Genomic DNA, 22801 nt, shown 5'->3' with positions numbered 1-22801 from the left:
AAACTGAAGGAGCAACATTTACGAGGAGGCAGAAAATGCTCAATATTTGCCCATACTTAATAAAGAGAGGTAATAAAATATATTTTAGTTAATTGTGCACCACTGGCCTTTGCTTTATTTTTATCAGTTAGCAACTGGTGCAGCCCTTTTATTTTCTCTTAAGGAAAGGTGGGAAAGGTATAGTTTACAGATCTACCAACAAGCAAAATGTGAACATGATGATGTTCTCCACTTGGACATTTTCAGTAGACAGTATTCATAGGTCTCCTGCACATCAAGGTTTCACTGTGCTTATCATGGCTAATAGGCATTGATAGATCTATGTGCTTATCTGATCCTTTCAAAGCCATTCAAGATCCTGACATGAAAAACACTGACACTGATCCTAACTACATCTTCCTCTCAGGAAAAGGCAATCCCTGTGACTGGAAGGACATAGGAGCAGCTTGTACCAATTCTCCCCTCCAGAATTCCTCATTTTACCCCTACCACTTAGTTTTTCTAAGGGCTCAGTAATCCCAGAGGGCAGAATTCTGAAAGGCATGGCTGAATCCATCAGGAAAGGGGAGGTTAGGAACTTCCATTTGCTTAAGATCAAAGTTGCTTTATTTTGTCTGTCTGAGGGCAGCTGCTATGTTCATTTCAAAAGGTAACTTACTCATGGATGGTTATCTTAGTAGGGATTTCCGTCCACAGCCGGGCATATTTCACAGGCACAACCGTCTCCTGAGGATCTCTATCCACATGCATGTGCAACATGAGGCGGCAGAAAGATGCTCGCAGGTCATAAGGCAGGCTCTCATCTGACATGCAGCGCAGGATAAGATCTACCGAGAGCTGGGTGGAAATCTGGTTGATTGCCAAATACTGGCGGTCCAAACACATCCTTGCAAAGAGGTTCAACTGATACCTTAAGATAATAAAGAAACAATGTCATTTCTGCTCCGCAATGGCTTCCCAGCGGACTTAGCTGCAATCTGACTATGCATATCTATTGCTCTCACTTACATCTAAGTGACTCTTAGATGTCTACAAATACACAAACACAGCTAACCCCCAAGTAACTTCAAAATCCTGTGTTTTAAAAGCAAATTTAGTAACCTAGTCACGCATCACGCTTTTACACATCTGTAAAGTATCCTTCCAAATGAAAAAGATAATGGGGACACAGACTCAGAGACCACAATCAGTTGACACTTTTGTGCAATGGGGCAACTGGGAGGGAGGGGGGAGCAAGAATTTAAAATTTTCTTTATTTACTTACTCCATTTATACCCACGTCTCCACCACATCACCAAAAAGCAGCTTACAACATTCTCCCCTTCTCCATTTTATCCCCAGAAGAATTCTGTGAGGTAGGTTATGCTGAGAGGTATGACTGGCCCAAAGTCTCCTGGAAAGCAGAGTTTTCCAGAACCTGGACCTTCCAGTTACTAGTCTGATACTCTAATCACTATCCCACTTTGCAAGGCAAACTTCCACCCATTTCCCTTGTGAGGGATCAATCAGGGAATGGTCTAGAGCAGGGGTAGTCAAATTGCGGCCCTCCAGATGTCCATGGACTACAATTCCCAGAAGCCCCTGCCAGCAAATTGTGGTCCATGGACATCTGGAGGGCCGCAGTTTGACTACCCCTGGTCTAGAGCCTTGTTCCGGGTCCATGTACCGGTACCGGGCCGTGGAGCCCTTGGTACCAGGCTGCAGCAGGGGGGGGGAGGGATGTGCTGGTGCGCCAGCAGACGTGCCTCCCTCCCCCCCCCATGACGCAGCGCTTGCTGCACCGGGAGCGATCAGCTGCTTCAGCAGCCAATCGCTCCCGGTGCAGCAAGCGCCGCGTTGCAAGGAGGCGGCGCCGGCGGAGGAGGAGGAGGAGGTGTTGCGAGGAGGAGGTGCCAGTGGGCACAAATGCGCAGGGGTGGAGCTGCTGCACCTGTGCAATTGCGCCTGCCAGTGCCCGCGCCTCCCTCTCCTTGCAGCGCAGGGAGTGATTGGCCACTTGGTAGCCGATCACTCCCGGCGCAGTGAGCACCACGCTGCAGGGGGGAGGCACCGGCGCACTGGCAGGGGCAAACACACAGGCACAGAGCTGCTGCGTCTGTGCATTTGCGCCCGTCGGCGCACTCCTATCCCCCCAGGTCTCCCTCTCCCCGCCCTGTCCCCAGCCCAAAAAAGGTTGGGGACCACTGGTCTAGAGAACTACTGTAGTTCCAGGCAAGCCCAGATAATTCATCAGGCCCAGAAGTCAACACCACTTCCACAAAATAAACATAAATGCAGCATCACAGCACCTCTGATAGCACCATTAGTTGAATACAGTTTTGTTTAGACCAGGGGTAGTCAACCTGTGGTCCTCCAGATGTCCATGGACCACAGGTTGACTACCCCTGGTTTAGACACTGTTTTTACAGGTTTCCCCCCAACTTGACAGCACTGAAGAAGGCTGTGGGTACAGTTTCCTCAAAGGGGCAATTTTTCCCCAGGCACTGATTTAATTCCCAACTCAGGCCTGCATGAACTGTATATTCTAGCCTGTCCCATGAATTTGAGAATGTTTCTGAAGGGCTGGCAAGCAATTAAAACAAAGTCGTAGCATGCCACCAATCCTGTTGGTGGAACATAACTTGCTCACGCCTATAATATCTCCAATAAGATTTATCTGAATTTATCGGAAGCCTGAATTGCTGAAATTTTGTGTTTCAGTCCAGGCCTGCTGATGGATCCAGAGAGGGTAGAGAGAACTCAGCATTAACGGGGAAGCCTAGAGTTAACACATATTCTGTAGTCCAGAACCATGTTCCTCATATGAATATTACATTACCTGTAATAAGTAAGGACTTCTAGATCACTTTTGTTGCCTTCCTTTGCTTCTTGAGCAAGATGCCGGATTGCTTTGCCATGCGGCTCCTTATTGCTGTCGATCCAGTACAGCCAAACCTCTTCCTCATCAATGTCATCAGAAAGGGGGGAACATTCCATGGGACCATCCACTTGCATTGAAACCAACCTTAAACAAACAATCCACACAATAGTTACTGATGTAAACAGTGCAAGACAAAGCACAAGTGAAAGGAAGATCCCAGTTAGCTTACTTGGTCCGAATGAGAATGTCAGCATTTCCTGGGTTCAGCATGTATTTACAGATCAGCTCCTGCGTTACTGGGATGGCCGTTGTGTTCGAAACACACAAGTCAGATAGATAGTCCAAGAACCTTGTAGGGAAGGGTGGAATTAACAAGAAATCATCCACAAAAATCACAGTTGGGATTCATAAAAGGCAGTTAACACAATGATCATCAACAGTAACCCACTACCAAACTATGGACCACAGTACAGAGAGAGATGCTTGGCTTTAGGTAATCCAACGGATTCCTGACAGACACACAAAGACAAGTTTGAAGCTGCTGTCCAAATGAAAACCAGAGCAGTGTTTAGAAAGGGGGAGGGATACAAATGTTGCTTTAAACCTTGGCTCTCTGTTCCTCCTGAGTAAATTCACAAATGTCTCTATTTCTTTAGCGGTGATGTGTTTCTCTAGTAGCTTCCTGTTGTTGTGCAACAAAGCTGTGATCGTGTCTTCTGCCAAGATATCATAGCCAATCTGGGACTGCATGACACAGAAGTTCTTTGCAATGTATTCCTAGAAGAAAATTCCAGAGGGGTCCGTCAAATCACTCGAAAGCTGAAAGAGTGCTCCCCCCCCCCCCCCCCGCTGCCCCTTTTGAGGTTACAATAAGAACGATGTGGTTCCTTTCGTTTATTTTCTGGGATGAATGACATTGCCCCAGTTTCTTTATTCATTTCAGTTCAATCACTATTCTGCCACTGTCCTACTCTTTATTTTAAAAAATAAAAACACCCGCATTACAGATCAAAGTACCTAATAAAGTTATTCCACACCCATGTTTAATCCAGGTCACAAATTGCCAGTACAAAGAAAACCTTTTCCAGATCACTCAGACCTTTGAAGGAGAGCCTCAACTGTGAAAGCAACCATCAACCCCCACCTGTTGATCTGAACAGCCATGACTATGAAGAAGACTAGAAAGGTGACCTTGGACATATTTGGACCAGCCACAAAGGACTTTAAAAGTCACTGCCAGTAACCTTGAATTGGTAGGAGAAGGCAACTGGGCACCAGTGAAGTTGCTGCGATTCTACAAGATTAGAATAAAAAGTGCTGTTCCTCTATCAAAAAATGCATTGGAAATAAATGCAACTTTTAGTTCTAGATTAAACTAAACTTGAACTAGTGGTGTGGTGTAGTGGTTAAGAGTGTTGGGGTAGTGCCTGGGAGACCTGGGTTTGAATCCCCACTCATGCCATGGAAGTACACTGGATGATCTTGTCTACCTTACATTCTCTCAGTCTACCTTACAGGGTTGTTGTGAAGACAAAATGGAGGTGAGGAGAACAATGCATGCCACTTTGGGGCCCCATTTGGGAGAAAGACAGGATACCAATGAATTAAATATAGCCGCCTCGAGCCTTCGGGGGGAGGCGGGGTATAAATATAAATATAATAATAATAATAATAATATAAATACTGAATCATGGTATTGTGCTTTCATGAACAACTGGGGGGAAATCTTGGTTCTCCCCATCTCTTTCTCCTTTGTACAGTAGTAAAATATTGCTGAAAGTCAACAAAGGAGGGCCCTCATTGAAAGTATAACTGTAGCTCTCACATCCCTCTGCATCGTATGCAACTTCAAGGATGACCAAGCAGCTCTGGAACAGCCTGTTGCATTCAGTTAGACCATTTATGCACTGGAGGTTTCAGGCTGGGCTGCACGCTGGAGTTTTAGTCATGGCAGGTTGCCCTACCTCTTCCTGCAACCACATGGGGGAACATTTGGCCTGGTGCACCTCATCTGCCCCCTATTTGTGCTCCTGCACAGAAGCTGGGGCAGTGAAGTTCCCAGTGCATAAACGGTCTTACGCAGGCACGTGGAAAAGCATCAAGTCCAACCTGATTTTTCCTGTAGTCCTGCTGGGAATGCCGGAGCACTCTATAGCAAAGCCTCAGTATGTATTTGTACGGTGCATATCTTTGATCGCCCAGATCTTCCAGTCTTAACATGGCTCCTTCTCCTGCTTTATCTTTAAATGGAGCTTTGAGGATTCCAAATATCTGTTCAAAAACAAAGAAGGAATAACTGAAGGTGAGAGCAAGCCTGGAGTCTTTCAAGTCCTGCAAACACAATTTCAAAAGCAGTAGCTCAAGCCAAGGGAAAGAAAATAAATGTTCCACCGCAACATACACGAGGCTGAATAACAGAACAAATAAAATAACATGGAACATTAAATTCAGTTTTCATTCTAAATACATTTTTCTCTTCAATGCCACAAAAAGGACTTAAGACTATTTTGCATATGGATAGGGCAAATTTCAGTCTTCTGGGTTATTATACTGTATATATATGGTAAAAGCATTACAGGTGCATACAGGGGGCAGGTATTCTCAGAGATTAGCATCATGACAATATTTGTAACACTGCTAATATATAATCGACCTGCAGAAATGTCTGCAAGTCCAATAAAACATCCATATCAGTAACAACAGCATAGCACTAGTGGAAAATGCTGTTACAACCAAAACTAGACAATTCATCTTAGTGCCTGGAAGGAAGTTCTAATGGGAAATTATTTTTATTAAATTCAAACAAATTTAATTGATCTAGAAATGGGTCTGTTATCCTTCTGCTGTAAAAGTTGGAGCAGACAGGAAAAGTGCTTGAGGTCACGAAGTCCACAATATTTTGTTCAGATAAAAAAATATTTCATTAGCTAGCACCACATTTAAGCATTTGCACAGATTTCATATTATTTTGTTTACATAAAACCAAAAGGGGACCCCACAAGAACTCATATGAAATGGAAAATTCATCTACCTATTGGCCACCCTACTTATTCTCTGCCTGCTTACCTCCACGATTCCCAAAACTGCTTTCTCCTTCCTCCCACCCCTCCTGATGCTAAGAGTTTCTACCTCCCCCTCCCACCCACACACACACCTATCTCTTTATGCTTTTTTTCCATTTTGTAAACTTGGGTTATCCTCCAAATATGCAGAAATGTATTCCTTTTCCATACCCAGTCTCATTGTGAACATTTTCTAATCTGCACTCTGAGGTCAAATTCACTATTATATACGGGATTTCTAACTCGCTGCTTCTTCACATGAAGCGTCTTGTCACATAAAACATTACCAAGAATTTAAAAAGCAAAATGAGAAGACATTATCCCAACAGTCAGCCTGGAAATACATTAAATGATCTCCTATATCAAAAACAGAGAAGAGTTTCCTCTACTTGAGACCATTGGCAAGACACTGTCACTGTCCTATAGCCCAGGGACAGTCAGCCTGTGGTCCTCCAGATGTTCATGGACTACAATTCCCATGATCCCCTGCCAGCAAATGCTGGCAGGGGGCTCATGGTAAATGTAGTCCATGAACATCTGGAGCACCACAGGCTGACTACCCCTGCTATAGCCAAACTGGAAGCACAACAGAAATCAAAGGAAGGTAGAATATGGATGCACCACACTCCTTTCTGATCTTTTGCCAAATGATAGCTCTCTCTATGGACATGCTATGTGCAAAACAGTGATAAAGACAGACCATACTATCCTAATGAAATAATCTGTTCCATAGAAAGCATTATTAATCGTTAAACACATACCTGAGCTAATATGTTTTGTTCTCTCATTAACTTTTGCCTTTCCCGGTTGGGTTTAGTGACTACTACATCTAAAACCTCCTGAACATTATTGGATACATCAGCAATGAAGAAAATAAGATCTTCTAAGAGCTTGGTAACAAACCTGGGTTTGGAGAAATACAATATAATGAATAAGTGTTAATTATCAACAATATCTCTGAAGAGATGTGCGTGCACATGAAAGCTTATACCTTGAATAAAGCTTTATTGGTCTAAAGGTGACACTGGACTCAAACTTTGTTTATATCCTTCAGTCATTTTTCAAATTATGTAAATTGGATCCAACACAAACAAAACCCTTTGGCCATTATTACCACCAGCACCTGTAAGGGTCTCTTGGCTCAGCCTCCATCAGTCAGCCTGCAAAGCATCAGCCCACCAGGAACCTTCCCTGAGAATTCAATGGGCAGCCCACCCCTGTCACCAGTGTCCTATCAAGGCTGGGTAAGAGGAAGGTGGGAAAGCAAGGCCACTGACCTCCTTTCGTTTTGTGATATCGAGCCATTCTCCAGTGTTTTAACAGATGAGGCTAAAACTTTGTTGGCATCATTGGCAAAATCCAAATCTCTCACCTCAGACAGAGGAACAGACACAATAGCAAAAGCTTCCTTGTCTTCCTTTGTTTGGCAGGTTCCAATCTGCACCCATGAAGGGAAGCGGGGGGAGAAAGAACAATCATCAATACTTAACAGTGGAAAACACTTTTTCTCCAGCAAAGTGACACTGACTGCTCTTGGCACCTACTTTTAACATCACAGGCCGTTCTTCATCTTTGTCTATCGGGATGCTGGTACTGGTAACCCAGGTATTGGTGCAGAGGTGTCGCAGTCGAACATACGAATTCCTAAAAGCGAACAAAGGAAGAAACACTTCTCAAGGAGCAACTTTAAGCCATGTGGGCATGCTGTATTGTTTTCCAAAGCTACAGGAAAAGAATTTAGATAGGCTGCAATTCTACTGACATAGTCTATTAAAACAAGAACAAACAGAACAAGACCAGCAGAACAAGACCAAATACTAGAAAACACAGTTGCCCTTACCTGTAACTATTGTTCACTGTCTTCTGTGCAGGCACACACTGGGGAATGCACATGCACAGGCCTGCCAATGGAGAGAATTCTCTAGCATTTTAGAAACAGAGAGGGTGCCCCTCCTTTCAGTGCATGCTCAGAGCATTCCTGCTGAAACAATGGTCTATCCACCTATTTTGATGGCATCTTGGGATCTAATTTTGGACTACTTCAGTTCACTCTCAATATGGATGGGACTGGCAGCTCTTCGGCCTTCCACATGCCCCCTTGACCAGTGTCCGTCATGGCTGGTGAAAGCCAGCAGCGAGGAGATCCAAGTCACTCTCCAGGAGATTATCAACTTGTCCCTAACTTGAGTGACCTTCCCAGACAGATTAAAGGAGGCTGTGCTTAGGCCCCTTCTGAAAAAATCAAATCTGGATTCCTCTTTATGGAGCTTCTCTCTATTGAGAAGTGCTTATTCCTGAAAATGTAACAATTCTTGGAGCTGGGGGAAAAAGAGATTAATATTTCATGTGAACCGCCCTGAGCCTCAGGGGAGGGCGGTATAAAAATAAAATAAAATAAAATAAAATAAAATAAAATAAAATAAAATAAAATAAAATAAAATAAAATAAAATAAAATAAAATAAAATAAAATAAAATAAAATAAAATAAAATAAAATAAAATAAAATAAAATAAAATAAAATAAAATAAAATAAAATAAAATAAAATAAAATAAAATAAAAATGGGTAATACTTTGAAAATCAGAGCCAATTTCATCTGACAACTCCTTATTTCCTAATCTCACCCAGCCTCTCAGATGTCACGTTCCATGTGACAAGTTGTTTCTTAACTTCATCATTATTTCACTGCCTGCTGCCAACACCAACAGTGTCATGTTTTATACATCTTTTGTTTGCCTGTCAGCGTTCTTGACTTTTATCACTGGCATGAAGGGAAGCTTTTGTTTTTCGGTTACTTTCTGCCAACTGGCACTGCTGAAGCAATCCTAGACACAAACCCATGTACCTGTTCACAGATGTACAGCTGTACAGAGTGTTTCATGTCTGCAATAGTACCTGGGAACTAAGCAGTCAGCTCGCTGCAGAGTAGTTGCATCCAGCTCAAAAAGAGAGGCAATATCATTTCCATGCGGCACAGACACCAAAGTGTACATAATTTTCTCCCCTGCCTGCCGTTTCTTCTTTGAAGTTAGTAGTTCGCCGTCTACCTGCTGATGAGGAACAAGAGTTATGTGCCTTATTTACATTTTATACTATGTTCGACAGGTAGACTAGCTTTGCTACAAATTACCACCATGGAATTGTAGGCTTTGTCTGGATCAGTCTTTCTCAACCAGGGTCTTGTGAAACCCTGAGGTTTCTTGTTGGCCCTGGAGGAGTTTCCTGAATGGGTGGGAGTTAATTAATTTTATATGTTTTTAACATTTGCTAAACTTTATCAGTGATATGAATATATATGGAGATGTTGGCCTGCCTCCCCACTCCCAAAATGGCCAATGATGGGCCTGGAGGAGATGGGAGGGGCCTTGTGTGGACATGTACACAGCTATCCTTCCCAACCATATTCTGCACAATTGCACCACTGCTGGGATGTCTCAAAGCCTGAAGAATATTTCAGGGCTTTCGCAATGGTCTGGACCAGTGGTCCCCAACCTTTATTAGGCTGGGGACCGGCAGGGCATCGGGCCGTGCCCGCGCGGGCCGCGCCCACGCATCGGGCCGCGCCCACGGATCGAGCCGCGCCCGCGAGCCACGCCCGCGGATCAGGCCATGCCCGCGGGCCATGCCCGCGGATCGGGCCGTGCGGGCGCGGCCTGCACGGGCGCAGCCCGGCCCTGATTCCCTCTCCCCGCCCTCCCCGCAGTAAGAAGCTTCCCGGGCCGCAAGATGGCGGCCTGGGAAGTTTTTTACTGCGGGGGGGGCGGGGAGAGAGAGCCGCGGCCCGGCGCCATGGCCTTTGCGGCCCAGCGCCGGGCCGCGGCCCGCAAGTTGGGGACCACTGGTCTGGACTATGAAACATAAGGAACAATCTGGTTCAGAGTTGTAAGGCGGCAAGCAACCATTACACCACAAACAAGTCAAAAAGCCCCCTCCCCCTGACTATGCACATTATTATTCAATGTGAACTACATAAAAGCTAGATAGGCATTCTTCCAAGGCTGGTGCTCTTTCCATGCAGCAGGAGCATTTAAGAAGGACAAAGATAAAGCAACAAAACAAGAAGAAGGAAAGATGTGGTGAGAAAGGAGTTTCTCTTCATTCTTAATATCAAGGGCCTTCTAGATGGCAACATAAATTTGGGCAGAACTCTTGTTTTGTCCTTCTCAGCCCTACACTGCACATTTTGCTGAGTCACAGAATATGTACCACCACATGCCTCATATTAAAACTCTCAGTGCAGACAGATTTCACTCAAGGTTCTGAGGGATGTCCAGGATCTTCACATTAGAATTCAGAGAACATGGGCTGTACGTGGATTTCAACTGACCTGTCAGCAATTATGTGGGGTAGTCTTGATAGGACTTATACCATTTCAGATTCAGATGACCTTTAGTGGCATTTCAGATTGCAAGGGGGGGAACTAAACCCCACCCCATCAAGTAGAAATGGAGCATGTTAGGAAAAAGGATTCTAAACTAGCCTTTCCCCTTCCATTTCTACACAAAGGGATTTGTTTTTACATGAAGTATTGAAAATGTGGTTTGCCTACCAGGAAGCAGTAGCGGTGCTGCCCAAGGAAAGATGCATGTTTATCCGGAAGTATAGATTGGCCCACAATATAGGATAAGCAGTGTACTAGTCCTTACAGACCCATTCCTTTAAATTGCAAACTTCTACAGAGCCACTATACAGAGTCACAGTGTGTCCCTTAAGAATTGCATTGTTCTAAATCTGCTGAAGTCAGTGGGTTAAGGGAAGTGATGTTAATGTCTTTTTGCTACGCGAATGCATCAAGCTAATGTGCACACTGCATCTGAAATTAAGATTATTAAAGGCTGATATTCCAGAAACCTGTTAAATTGAGCCTCTCATTGTTCAAATTATTTCTGTGGGTGTTTATAAAACACACAAGGGTGAGAAAGGCCAGGAACCACAGTCTGTCTGTCTGTCTGTCTGTCTGTCTGTCTGTCTGTCTGTCTGTCTGTCTCATCTATACAAACAGTACACAGAGCAAATTAAGGGGCAGCCTCACACGCCAACATCACTGGAGTGTAGAAGAAAGCACAGCAGTTCACCTCCTGTAACACCTTTTGTGAGTCTTCATATTTTTTGTGAGTCATAGTATTTTTAGTAGAGACATCACGTTGCAAATTCTGTTGAAAGGGGGAGAAGGAAGAGACAGGGACGTTTTATAACAAGCTATATACCTTATCCAAGCTGATGAGGACATGTGTGCGTCAGCTGAATACAAATTTAATGCACCAGGAACAGTGTTGACTGTGAGCATGTGGACATCGTTCACCTCCACAAACTGCTCTTACATGCTTTGAATACTGATGCAAGTGTATACACAAATGTGCGTGTGTATAGATGTACGTGCATACACATACTGCTGCTTTACAACACTGGGGATATTTTCTTTTTAATTTTTGCTTCTCTGACTTTATTGCCAAGTCTCTTCCCAGGTGAGCCCTAAAAATTACAACACAGCAATTGTGCTGCTGGCATCACATAGGCTGAATTGTTAATGATGACCACACTTGCCATGGACTGCAGAATGCAGAGGTGCCACAAAGATAAATCCCTATAAACATAAGGGTCTCCATGGGCAGATCTGAGGCCTAATCCATCCTTTTGTGCCATCATGAGAATGCCACTAATACACACCTCCCTCCCCATCCAGCCCAGCTTTCAGAGTCCTGGCAAAGCTCAGTCACAATGCAACGGTAAAGAGCATGTGCCCTGCTTTTCCGGGCAAGGTGTAGGGGATTTTGCAGGATACTGTAGCTCTGCATGCAAGAAGATCTGGGCGGGATAGGATTCTATAGCCTAACTAAGATTTAATAGAAACTATCCTCAAGATGGAATTTGGAAACTACGTGTGTGTGTGTGTGTGTGTGTGTGTGTGTGTGTGTGTACTGCTTTAAACTTTTCCTGCTTGTTCTACAATAAGAAATACCCCAAATTCCTTTTCAAGAACTCAGAGGTTCCCTTCTGAAAATGGAGCCACAGGACAACCTAAAGCTCTATCTTTACAGTTAATCTATGCTAATTACTGTTTGACAAACCCCCTTGCCTTTTCTTAATTGCCTAGAACTAGCCTAATGAGGGAGAAACACAAGACCATGGCTGAAATTTCATTTGAACTTTTTAAACCAATTCCTCACAGACCCTTATTAAAAGTAGCCTCCATTTAATACCTTATCAGACATAACAAAGAACAATTAAATGGTTCTAATGAAACGTACAGGAGCACAACAGCAAAATAGCTCCGCTGATAGCAAAGGAACTCTAAATTTCTAACTCCTCCTCCCTAAACCAACCCTCTAGAAATTAAATTGAGGGAGGCAAAAAGAAACGGACCCCAAGTCCCTCATACAACTGAAATGCAGAACAGGAACCTTTTAACAAATAAGGCTAGCAGAAAGTGAACACAAAGTGAGGGAGGAAGGAGGGGAAGGACAGAGAAAGCAAATCAAGTCACAAAGTCACCACCACCACCAGACCCCCCCGCCCCCCCAAAAAAAAGAAAGGAGAGGGGGGGGAGGTGGAATCAGCAAAGGATGGAAGGGAAGGAAAGAACCTCAAAGTGCAAAAGCTTAAAAAAGAACACCCACAAACAGAGCTGCTACACACACACAATCCTCCCGCCCAAAGTACCAAGAAAATACAACAAATACAATCACAAGTCTACAACAAAAGAAAACAACAAAGAAGGAAACAAAAAAAGCCTTTTAGACCTGAGACCTGCTCCCCACCCCACAACCTACCACCAAGCCAAAGAACAACTGTAAAGATCATTACAAAATAAAATAGCTTTAAAATGGAGTTCTCAACCCAGTTGCTGGGTTGTTGGGCTCCAACAAGGTTGTTGGGCTCCACATTTGAAGTCAAACAGCCCTGTAAAACAACTGCTGCGATTGGACAAACAATCTCCCCCTAGCACACTTTCCTATTTGCCTTTGAGAAATGCCTCGTCCCTCTCCCTCTCCCTCCTGCTGCCCTGAAAACCAATGCAAAAGGAGGAAAGAGGCATAGGCCAACTCTGGAGACCTTTTAAGAGTTGCTAATACTTCCAAATAAACCCAGATTTTGGTGCGATCAGGATAACCAGCAAGCACTGGAGATTCTCTAACTTGTATTCAGTTTTTAAATACCTGGAAAATGCTGCTAAGTTGCTCAAATCCAGTCATCCTTAGAGGCCTTGTCCCTTTCATCTGAGGGTAGATGGTTAGAAACCAGAGAGAGGCCCTTTTCCATCATGGCACCAAAATTTTGGAATTCCATCCACAGGAACATTCATCTGTCTCCCTCTACTGGTCTCTTTCACCAGCAAGTTTTGTCTGGCATACCCCCAATAACAGTATTGCCCCTCATCCCACCATTTATTTGGGCGAAAAATGAATGCTTTTAAGTTGACTTTTTATGCAAAGTAAACATAAGGATTTTTTTATTGTTGGGTTGTATTTGATTGTCCGTTTTATCATCAAGAATAGTTGTTGACAGATTTTATAAAACAAATAAAAGGCTAATGACAAATTCCTAGTTCTGTAACATAAAAACTATCTTAGATTTACTGTGTGCTTCTAGAGTCCAGGTGCCTCCCACCTCCAAATTGGTTTGACTATGAAATGAACTATTCCACAGTATATTGAAAGTACATACCACAGCCTTTTCCGCATTACTGCCATCTGGATAGTGTGGATTTAACTGCAAAAGGAAAGCATTTCATTAAAATTCACAGTACAACTTTTTCTTTTAAAGCTGAGTTTAGACTGAAGACTGTCTACACACAGCCATGCTTAATATTTCATATGACTTCTGAGTCCCCGTCCCAATAACCTTCACAGGGTACAAGAAGTTCCTCCTGAGGGTTGGGAAACCTTTGGGTGACACTGAATGCGTTTTCTCCTACTACTATCCTACTTGGGTAGACACACATCTCTAGATTTCCATACAGACAGTTTTAAAAGGGGATTAGACAGGTTTATGGAGACTAGGTCTACCATTGGCTAATTGGCCATGGTAACTAAAGGAGGCTTCCACATACAGAAGTAGCAAACCTCTGATACACTAGTGGCAGGAGGCAACAACAGAGGAAGGTCTCAGTCGCTATGTCTCCTTGTTGGTCCTCCAGAACAACTTATGGGCTACTGTGTGAAACAGGATGCTGGATTAGATGGACCACTGGCCTGATCCAGCATGGCTCTTATGTTCTTTGGTAGTAATTTACACCAGAACTAAATAGATCTAGGATTTGTAGCACATCTTAATTCATGCAAGTAATACAATGCTTTAGATGGTAGCTCACTCATCAGAACCACCCAAGTATCATTTTTTGGGAGCTCAATACCTGACCACACACACATATGACATGACTGCATCCCATTAAAGCTAATGTATCATGAAAGACAGTTTAATTTTAATTATGAAATTATATATTTATATTTACATAATTACATCATAATATACTCCGGGGCTTATTGACAGTGCCTCAAAACACACATTTTATGGCTATTCCTGGTATTTTGGCACTCTTGTAATTGTTTTTATTGATACAACTGTAAATGTAAATAGATCCAGTCACTTTAAAGCATTATTTACTTGCTTTTCTCCACTGTATAGTCACGAACCATCTCCCCAGAGGCTATTTCCCACACAAATTCACACCGAATAGAAGCTTAACCACCCTTCTTCGAGAAGCAAATGCCTACTGTTTCTAATGAGCATTTGCTTCTAAAATTTCTTTCCACTTCTGAGACATTCGCTTGCGGTGAGTTTAAAAGTCCACAGGCGTTCATGTCACTCAAAGTTGGATGTAGCTAACCTTTCAAAAACTACTTTAATAAAATAAGTGGAAATTCTTTTTTGGTAAACGCTAACCACTTATCCTGAACCAAGAGGAATGAAGAGGTATAAAATGCTTAATAAATGAATAGAAATAATAAATAAATAAAAATTTGAGAAGGAATTTAGAGAAATTCTGCCTGCCAACATCTTTTGGTATTGACTTCTGCATTTCTTTGAAAGACAGGATATCAGAGAAATGTTGTATGTCAAAAACATTTAGGCTATGAGTCTGAGTCTCAGAAAAACAGGAATTGGGCAGTGAATTACTCTTCTCTCCTGCTTTTTATCATAAGCCTTCCTCCAGAGAAGGGCAGGAGGGAGAAAGAAAGAAAGAAAGAAAGAAAGAAAGAAAGAAAGAAAGAAAGAAAGAAAGAAAGAAAGAAAGAAAGAAAGAAAGAAAGAAAGAAAGAAAGAAAGAAAGAAAGAAAGAAAGAAAGAAAGAAAGAAAGAAAGAAAGAATCAGAAGCACAAGGCTGCTCCTCAGCTAAGCCCAGGCCAACCTGGTTTCCTTCTTTGATGAAGTGATATGCTTATCAGATCATGGAAACTCAGTTGATGTTGTTTACCTGGATTTCAAATTTACCTGGATTGACAAAGTTCCCCATGATGTTCTGATAGGTAAACTGGAGGAGTGTAGCCTGGATTTTTGGATGGTCAGGTGAATAGGGAACTGACCAAAAACCTATACCCGAAGAGTTGTTGTCAATGGTATTTTATCAGAGTGGACGGAGCTCAGTACTGGGTCTGGTACTTTCAACATTTTTATCAATGATCTGGATGAGAAGGTAAGGGACTCCTCGTTAAATTTGAAGATAACACCAAATTGGGAGCAGTAGTGAACACCCCAGAAGATAGAGATATTGTTCAACAGGATCTGGATATGCTGAAGAAGTAGGCAAATGAGAACAAGATGCAATTCAATATGGAGAAATGTAGAGTTCTACATCTGCGTCACAAAACTCAGAAGCATGCATACAGGATGGGTAGCAATGTGTATGAACAAGATCTTGGGGTTCTTGTGGACTGTAAGCTAAATATGAGCAGACAGTGTGATACCATGGTAAAGAAGGCAAATGCAGTCTTGAGCTGAATCAATAGAGGCACCACATCAAAATCACAAGATGTCATGGTCCTTCTGTATACTGCATTCATCAGACCCCACCTGGAGTACTGTGTGCAGTTCTGGAGGCCTCACTTCAAAAAGAACATGGACAAAATTGAGAGGGTTCAAAGGAGAGTGATGAGGAAGATCTGGCACTTTGAGGACCAAGTCCTGTGAGGAAAGGCTGAGGAACTTGGGAATGTTCAGCCTGGAAAAGAGGAGGCTGAGAGGGGACATGATTGCTGTCTTTAAGTATTTGAAAGGTTGTCACTTAGAGAAGGCAAGGAGAGGTTCCTATTGGCAGCAGAGGATAGAACCCACAGTAACGGGTTTCAACTACGTATAGAATGGTACTAGCTAGACATAAGGGGGAAATGTTCACAGTCAGAGTTGTTCGGCAGTGGAATGGCTGCCTAAGGCAGTGGTTCTCAACCTTCCTAATGCCACGACCCTTTAATACAGTTCCTCATGTTGTGGTGACCCCCAACCATAAAATTATGCAAGTGTTCTTTCACAGAAATTAAATTGAAACCGACCAAAGGTGTGAAGATCCAGGGCCTTTTTGCACGGGGATCTTTGTTGCAAATTGGTCACTGAATGAAAAATCGCCATTTAAAATAGTGGAATTCGTCGTTATGCATACCTGCCTTTGTAGTGGAATCAGTTGCGTTTTTTAGCGTTTCCCACAGGCTTCCGGTCTCGGCAGAAATCGCTAGAAAGGAAGCGCTATTGCCAAGCTCGTCCCGCCCCTGGCCGTCAAGCAGCCAATGGGCAGCCGTTAGCATGCTCCCAAACAGCCCCTTTCCCTTTAAGGAAGGTTTAAAAAAAAAAAAAACAGACCCATTGTAACGAATCTGGGTAGATTCGTTGCAACGGAGAGACCCATCCAGCTGCCTGGGGTGTTTGAGCTGTCGTTTGATCATTTGATCGTTAACACGCTGGCTCAGAGTGAAAAAAAAAAATCCCCCCCCCTCTCACGGGCCCGATTTTCGGCTGAATGGAATGTGTGAAATGTGTGTGCTTAGTGACTGAAGGGGAGGGACTGAAGCCGGGAAGCCTCTGTTTGAGCTGTCATTTGATCGTGGCCACGCTGCCTCCGAGTGGGAAAAAAAAATCCCCCCTCCCCCCCCCTCACGGGCGCGATTTTCAGCCGAAACAGTGTGAAAAATAAAGGGAAAATACATCAGCAAACGGGCTTCTGCGGGCTTCTTGTGCTTAGTGACTGTAAACAGCTCTGAGGAGGGACTGCAGCCTGGGAAGCCTCACTGGCTAAACGGAGGCTCGCCGGTGCGTTGATCTCCACTCGCTCGGGGGAAAAAAATGGCGATCGCTTCGCCGGAAGTTTGGAGGACAGGCTCAGGAGGAGGGACTTTGAAGAAACCGCAACAATGTTAACGCACAGGTCTTTATCGCTATTGTTGCAGATTGGTTGCAGGAGTGTATCGCTTTCCGGAGGGTGAATCCACTTTTTGGGATTCCCCTGAAAGCGCTACAACGAAGCGCTTTTTGCTGGTCGGTTTCAGGAGTGTTGCAGATTGTCTAGGACGTCGTGCGTTAAGGCAAATTAGTAGCGTTTTCAATTAGCAACCATTGTGCTATTTTGAAGCCGTGCAAAAAGCCCCCCATTGTTCATGATTATATATAAATTGGTTATAAATTGGTGAGTGCCTTCAGGAGGAGTGGCAACAGTGGTGGCACCCCCTTCCCCCGGCCCCTGTGAAAGGATCATTCGACCCCCAAAGGGCTTAAGGAGATGTAGAGTTCCCCCTCACTGGCAGTCTTCAAGCAGCAGCTGGATAGATACTTATCCTGAATGTTTCCTGCACTGAACAGGGGTTTAAACTAGATGGCCTGTATGGCCCCTTCCAACTCTAGGATTCTATGAATTTGCATATTCTCCTATATGCTTAATCACCTGCCTGCGAGCATTTGATGGAATAATAATCGTGGCCACTTTTTACACAGAAACTGAAAGTGTCTCTTTGTGGTTTCTTCTCATCTCTTTCACTCACCTCTAAAACACTGCAGTGTGCCCATCCCTTCCCTCAACTATAAAAATGAAATCCAGACTACATTTCTGGCAAAGGCTGTTGGAAGGGAAGAACAATTCCTCTACCTTTGAGACATTTTTTTCAAAGTAATCTAGGAGAAATTCACTGAGCTAGCTTTCCCCTGCCATCTGAAGTTTTGCAATCCGGGCACGATTCGACTCTCTCCTTTGTTTTCTGCAAGAACAAAGCATCAGAGTTTCTAAGCCAACAACTTCTGAAGTTTCCAAGCGGAAGAGTCTCTGTTCTGCTAGGGGAAATGTTGGTTTAACTGTGATGGACTCTGGGAGTGGCCTGCAGAATGCCCATCTCCTACCCAAAGAAAATGTCCTGCCTCCTTCCTTTACCAAAGTGAAGGATTCAGTCTCTACTGCAATTGGGGTACAGCTATTGTGACTGGTTGACCGGTCTTACATAATTCTGGGTGGTGCATACGAATGTATACCTCTTGCCTTACATAGAATTCATTACCAGTATCTAATGGCACAGCCTCTAGTTCACAAATGTTTAGGCTTCAATAAACCTGCTAGCTATGAATCTATGATTCTATTATTTTAGCCTTTAACAAGCCTTAAGGCTCCTCTTTGCATCCTCTCCCCTCCTTGTCTTCCACATTGTGTTGAAAGAAACCCCTCCCAAATGATGCCATAGTTATAAGGAGATTACAGTATGACAGGATATTTCTGAAAAGGTGGCAAGTTCTTCCTGAGAAATCACTGCGGAATCTTACTTAAGTTTTGCCTGTCTCATTACATGGACCAGTTTTTTCCCAGTGACTATTCTACGAGGTGGCTTAATAACAAGCATCAATGTAGAAGCATTTTGGGGACAGAAAGAATCCCGTGGAAATGTTTCTTCAGCATTTGGTGCTCAGCCACAAAGGCACAGAATTCAATCGAAAAGCACAAGATTGAGGGGGGAAGGGGGAGAGAGAGAAGAGAAACCACTTCCAAGGCTTCCATCATCATTACACTGGCTTTGTTTGCTGCTAATAGCACACTGATTAGCTTTCAATACCCTCAAAGGACTTTAACTCATATTCAAGCATGACAGAGTTATTGAGAGGCCTAATGCTGCTATGTTAATTCACTGAGTACTTGTTCATGGCATCTATCTTCTTATTTGGCCTATCCAAAATTCTGAAAACTGATATTCTAACTGTGAAATATCACCCAGGAAACTGCCAGTTCTGGGTTCACCTCAACCATGAACTTACCAGGTGACATTAAATAAGGCGCAACCCCTCCGCCTACCTAACCCACCATACAAGAATAACAGTGCTGAACTCGCTACAGGGTTGCTGCAAAACTCCTGAAGCATTTCACATTTTTTCAAGGTGCCATGCTAAGCATGCATCAAAGTCAATGGGCTTAGAAGTAAGTAACTCTGCTTAGGATGGGCGATGACCATCAAAGATGGGTGGAAAACAGGTCAGTTAGTTGATAACTAAATTGCTGGTGGGCCACCAAGTGCCTGCTTATTGCTAGGCTACCTGGAAAGAATGTAGACTTGGTGGACCATGGTCTAATCCAGCCAGGCACTTCTTATGTTGCTATTTTCATAAGCAAGAGTGCATGTTCAGGATCACTTAATAGATCATTTCTGCCTTAACTGTGGTCCACAGAGGATACAGAACTTAAAGGTAGTTTACGCATACTCTGGAGGGCAACAAAAATGCCATGAAAATATCAATTTCACAATGAAAAATGAGGTGATCCTTGCTCTTTCTGCCATTCAAAAAACCCCAATAGCAGCTGAAATCTGCTTCTGAATTGGGTATCAGCTGGAACACCCTCCAGTTTTGTAAAGTTCAGCACCAGGAAGATGAATGGAAAAGTCTGGTCTATTAATGTGTCTCCCCAACACAGGCCCTTCACTGTATTTCTTCTGCAGGATGTTCAAACTACACTACAATGCATGGGAACCAGGCATGGTGCAGATGTAACACTTCCCAACTTTGTAGCTATGGTTAAAAGATGGGGAGAGCTCAGTAAGTCACAGGTTCCCTCTCTTCTACACAAGTTTTGTGTAGAGCACTTTCTGCTCTGACACAAATATTAACCAGGGTTCAAACCAGAATCTAAAGCCAGAATGGTTTTAAAAGTCTGGTTAGAAGGTAACTGCAGACACTAGTGTGGTATAGAAGAAGAGCTGGGTTTTTTATACCCCAGTTTTCACTACCAAAGGAGTCTCAAGGTGGCAAATAAGGTTTGAATCCCCACTTCTCCACATGCAACCATGTGGGTGACTTTGGGCTAGTCACAGTCCTGTCAGACCTGTTCACAGAGAGCAATCCAGTCAGATCTTTTTCAGCCCCATCTACCTCACAGGGAGAGGAAAGGAAAGCAATTGAAGGCCTCTTTCAGACTCCTTCTGGTAGTGAAAACTGGGGTATAAAAACCAACTCTTCTTTTTCTTTTACCAATACCTTTGCCTTCCTCTCCCCACAACAGATACCCTGCAAAAGGTAGGTGGGGCTGAGAGAGCCCTAAGAGAACTGTTCTGCAAGAATAGCCCTAAGAAAACTGTGACTAATCCAAGGTCACCCAGCTGGCTGCATGTGGAGCAGTGGGGAATTAAACCTGGTTCTCCCAATGAGAGTTTGCCACTTTTTAACCACTACACCATGCTGACTAACTTCTCAGAGACCCAAACTGCCACCCCGCCATGGAAATTTGTGGGGTGATTTGCTTTGCTGGGTGACCTTGGGCCAGTCACTCAGCCTAATAAATAATAGCTAATAAATAAAATAACCCACAACATAGAGATGTTCTGACGATCAAGCAGAAGAAAGGAGAACAATGTAAGCCATTCTGGGTCCCCACTTGGAAGAAAGGCAGATTATAAATGAAATAAGTACATTAGTTCTGCATTGTGGTAAAAACTGATGGAGAAGGGAACAGAAAAGGATTAGGAGGAAAGACAGTATTAGCTTTGAGGTGCTCCTAATGTTTTAGCCAGGGTTAATGGAAGATGCTGCATCAGTACTAGTCTTCAAAAGGCAAATATAGGATTATGTCCCATGCCGCACTGGCTGATATTGGGAACTGAGAAGCTTAAACCTCAAAAACTTACTTTTGGTAACTAGATTTGCTAGGTTTTTGTTTTATGACCTGATTTATTATTGTTACAATGCATTTTTAGTCCAAGAAAACTTTGTATTATTTTGCAAGGTGCAGCAAGTAATGCAGAAGCAGAATGGCACACGATACACTCCGGCCTTAATACCTCTATAGAGGCCCTCCTCCCATGTCCCCATGACTCTTCTCATGGAACTGAACAGAAAAGATCAGCTTTGTGGTTTGCCCTGGAATTCCAGCTGCCAGCCTGCTGCTTGCTTTGATCACACAGCCCAACAGATAAAAAATTATCATGCTTCTGGGCTAACTTTTAACAAGGCTATTTTCCGCACTAATGCTGCCTTAACCTAACAGACCATCTGGAAGCAAACAAATTTAATTTCAATGCTGGAATGAAATCCACTCGAAAACAGGGGTTTTGCTACCATGGCTGCCTCAGTCACAGTCTTGCGTGTGTGTAACTACACACACAAATACACAACATTGAATCTTGAAATTTTAAATAGTGAGAGTGTACTGCCACCTGGTGGAATGGATTTTCATTTTCCCAAAAGCAAAATAGCCACAATTTAAATAAGTTATTTCGATGAATTCGTATGTAAGTTTTGAAGCTACTGGCAGAATGAAAAGGTAAACATCTTATGGCTAAACAAAGAATTAGAGGTAAAAGTTAAGCACTTAGACGACGTGGGAATAAGTGTTAATTTATCTCAATGAGATTTGCCTCTATGGAAGCAGACACAGAATCAGGCATAAGGTTACCAAGAATTACAGCTGATCTCCGGACCACAGAGATCAGTTTTCTTGGGGGGGGAAGCCTATTTTGGATGATAGACACAGAGGTCCACCCCTTCACCAAACCTAGGCTCCACCCACAAATGTCTAAGAATTTCCCAACCCAGAGTTGGTAACCCTAATTAGGCCCTATGTCAACGTAAGCTGACAACAAACTGCACTGCCACATTGTAGAATCCCAGACCCCATATAGGAAATCAAATACCCCCAGTGATAAAGGAACAGCCCTCGCAACATTCATTTCATATGAACATCAAGGACTAACTCCAATCCTGGGTCATGCATGCCTTAGCTGAGTGCCATCAATAAAGCTGCCTTCCAGTTCAAAGAGGCTCTTATCTTGGTGATTAGAGCAATCAGAAAGTCTACTTTGGCCATGAGAAAGACCCAGCTGCATGGATACCAGCCTGGAGCATCTGATGTGCTGCCCGAACCAAGAGCACACAGCTTTGAGGTCGCGGAGACTGAGCTGGGAACATTCCCAATCAGGGATTCAGAATACGCGCAAAAGAACACTGAAGGCAGGATGGATTGTAAAAATTGCTACAAAAACACAACCCCAAATACAAATTATGCAGAATTTAACGTACTGGCTTATTTTGCATAATTAGTTTTGCCTCTGCTAGTCATGAGAGAAGGCAAAAGGCTACACAGGGAACTGAAATCCTTGCTGCCTCACTCACAGGAGATTTTGTTGGGACTGTCTGCAAACTTTCAAACCTGCCCACCTCCTTAGGAACTAAAAACCTGGGCATCCTCCACCACCACTACCACTGAAAGTGGAGATCCTCATGACACTGAATTCTTTTTCTTCCTGTTGGAATTGCAATCAGCAAGTAATCTGGCAAAGGCAGCCCTAGAGGGCTGTTGTTAAACTGTTTAAGCAGCTGAGCTGAACCTATGTGTTCACTGGCAATGCCTAATGGTCACTCTGAGGTTGCAGTGGAAAAATCCAGGAGCATGAGGAGTAGCACGGTCGCTCCATCCTGAGACCTTGCCTCTACA

The 22801-nt window shown here is 43.5% G+C and overlaps 1 protein-coding gene across 4 annotated transcripts in view; it reads right to left on the bottom strand.

Annotated features, from left to right (window-relative positions):
* ITPR2 (inositol 1,4,5-trisphosphate receptor type 2) overlaps positions 1 to 22801 on the bottom strand; it is a 228630-nt gene that overhangs the window by 143750 nt on the left and 62079 nt on the right. For 3 of the 4 annotated variants that reach the window (XR_013231068.1, XM_077337917.1, XM_077337919.1), the window contains exons 10-19: positions 13587 to 13631; positions 8817 to 8971; positions 7467 to 7566; positions 7200 to 7360; positions 6684 to 6825; positions 4970 to 5131; positions 3465 to 3637; positions 3090 to 3209; positions 2819 to 3004; positions 659 to 910 (exon numbers count right to left, since the gene is read on the bottom strand). Coding sequence is in view for 3 of the 4 variants with exons in the window: in XM_077337917.1 (XP_077194032.1) it covers positions 659 to 910; positions 2819 to 3004; positions 3090 to 3209; positions 3465 to 3637; positions 4970 to 5131; positions 6684 to 6825; positions 7200 to 7360; positions 7467 to 7566; positions 8817 to 8971; positions 13587 to 13631 (1496 nt within the window). In the remaining variant the exon portion in view is untranslated. The remainder of the gene's footprint in view (positions 1 to 658; positions 911 to 2818; positions 3005 to 3089; positions 3210 to 3464; positions 3638 to 4969; positions 5132 to 6683; positions 6826 to 7199; positions 7361 to 7466; positions 7567 to 8816; positions 8972 to 13586; positions 13632 to 22801) is intronic. The other variant, XM_077337918.1, reaches the window with a different exon arrangement.

The sequence above is a fragment of the Paroedura picta genome, chromosome 5, assembly GCF_049243985.1.
Source record: "Paroedura picta isolate Pp20150507F chromosome 5, Ppicta_v3.0, whole genome shotgun sequence".
Classification (NCBI taxonomy): Eukaryota; Metazoa; Chordata; class Lepidosauria; order Squamata; family Gekkonidae; genus Paroedura; species Paroedura picta.
The sequence above is the reverse complement of the archived record's forward strand: the minus strand, read 5'-3'. Positions and strand labels throughout refer to the sequence as shown.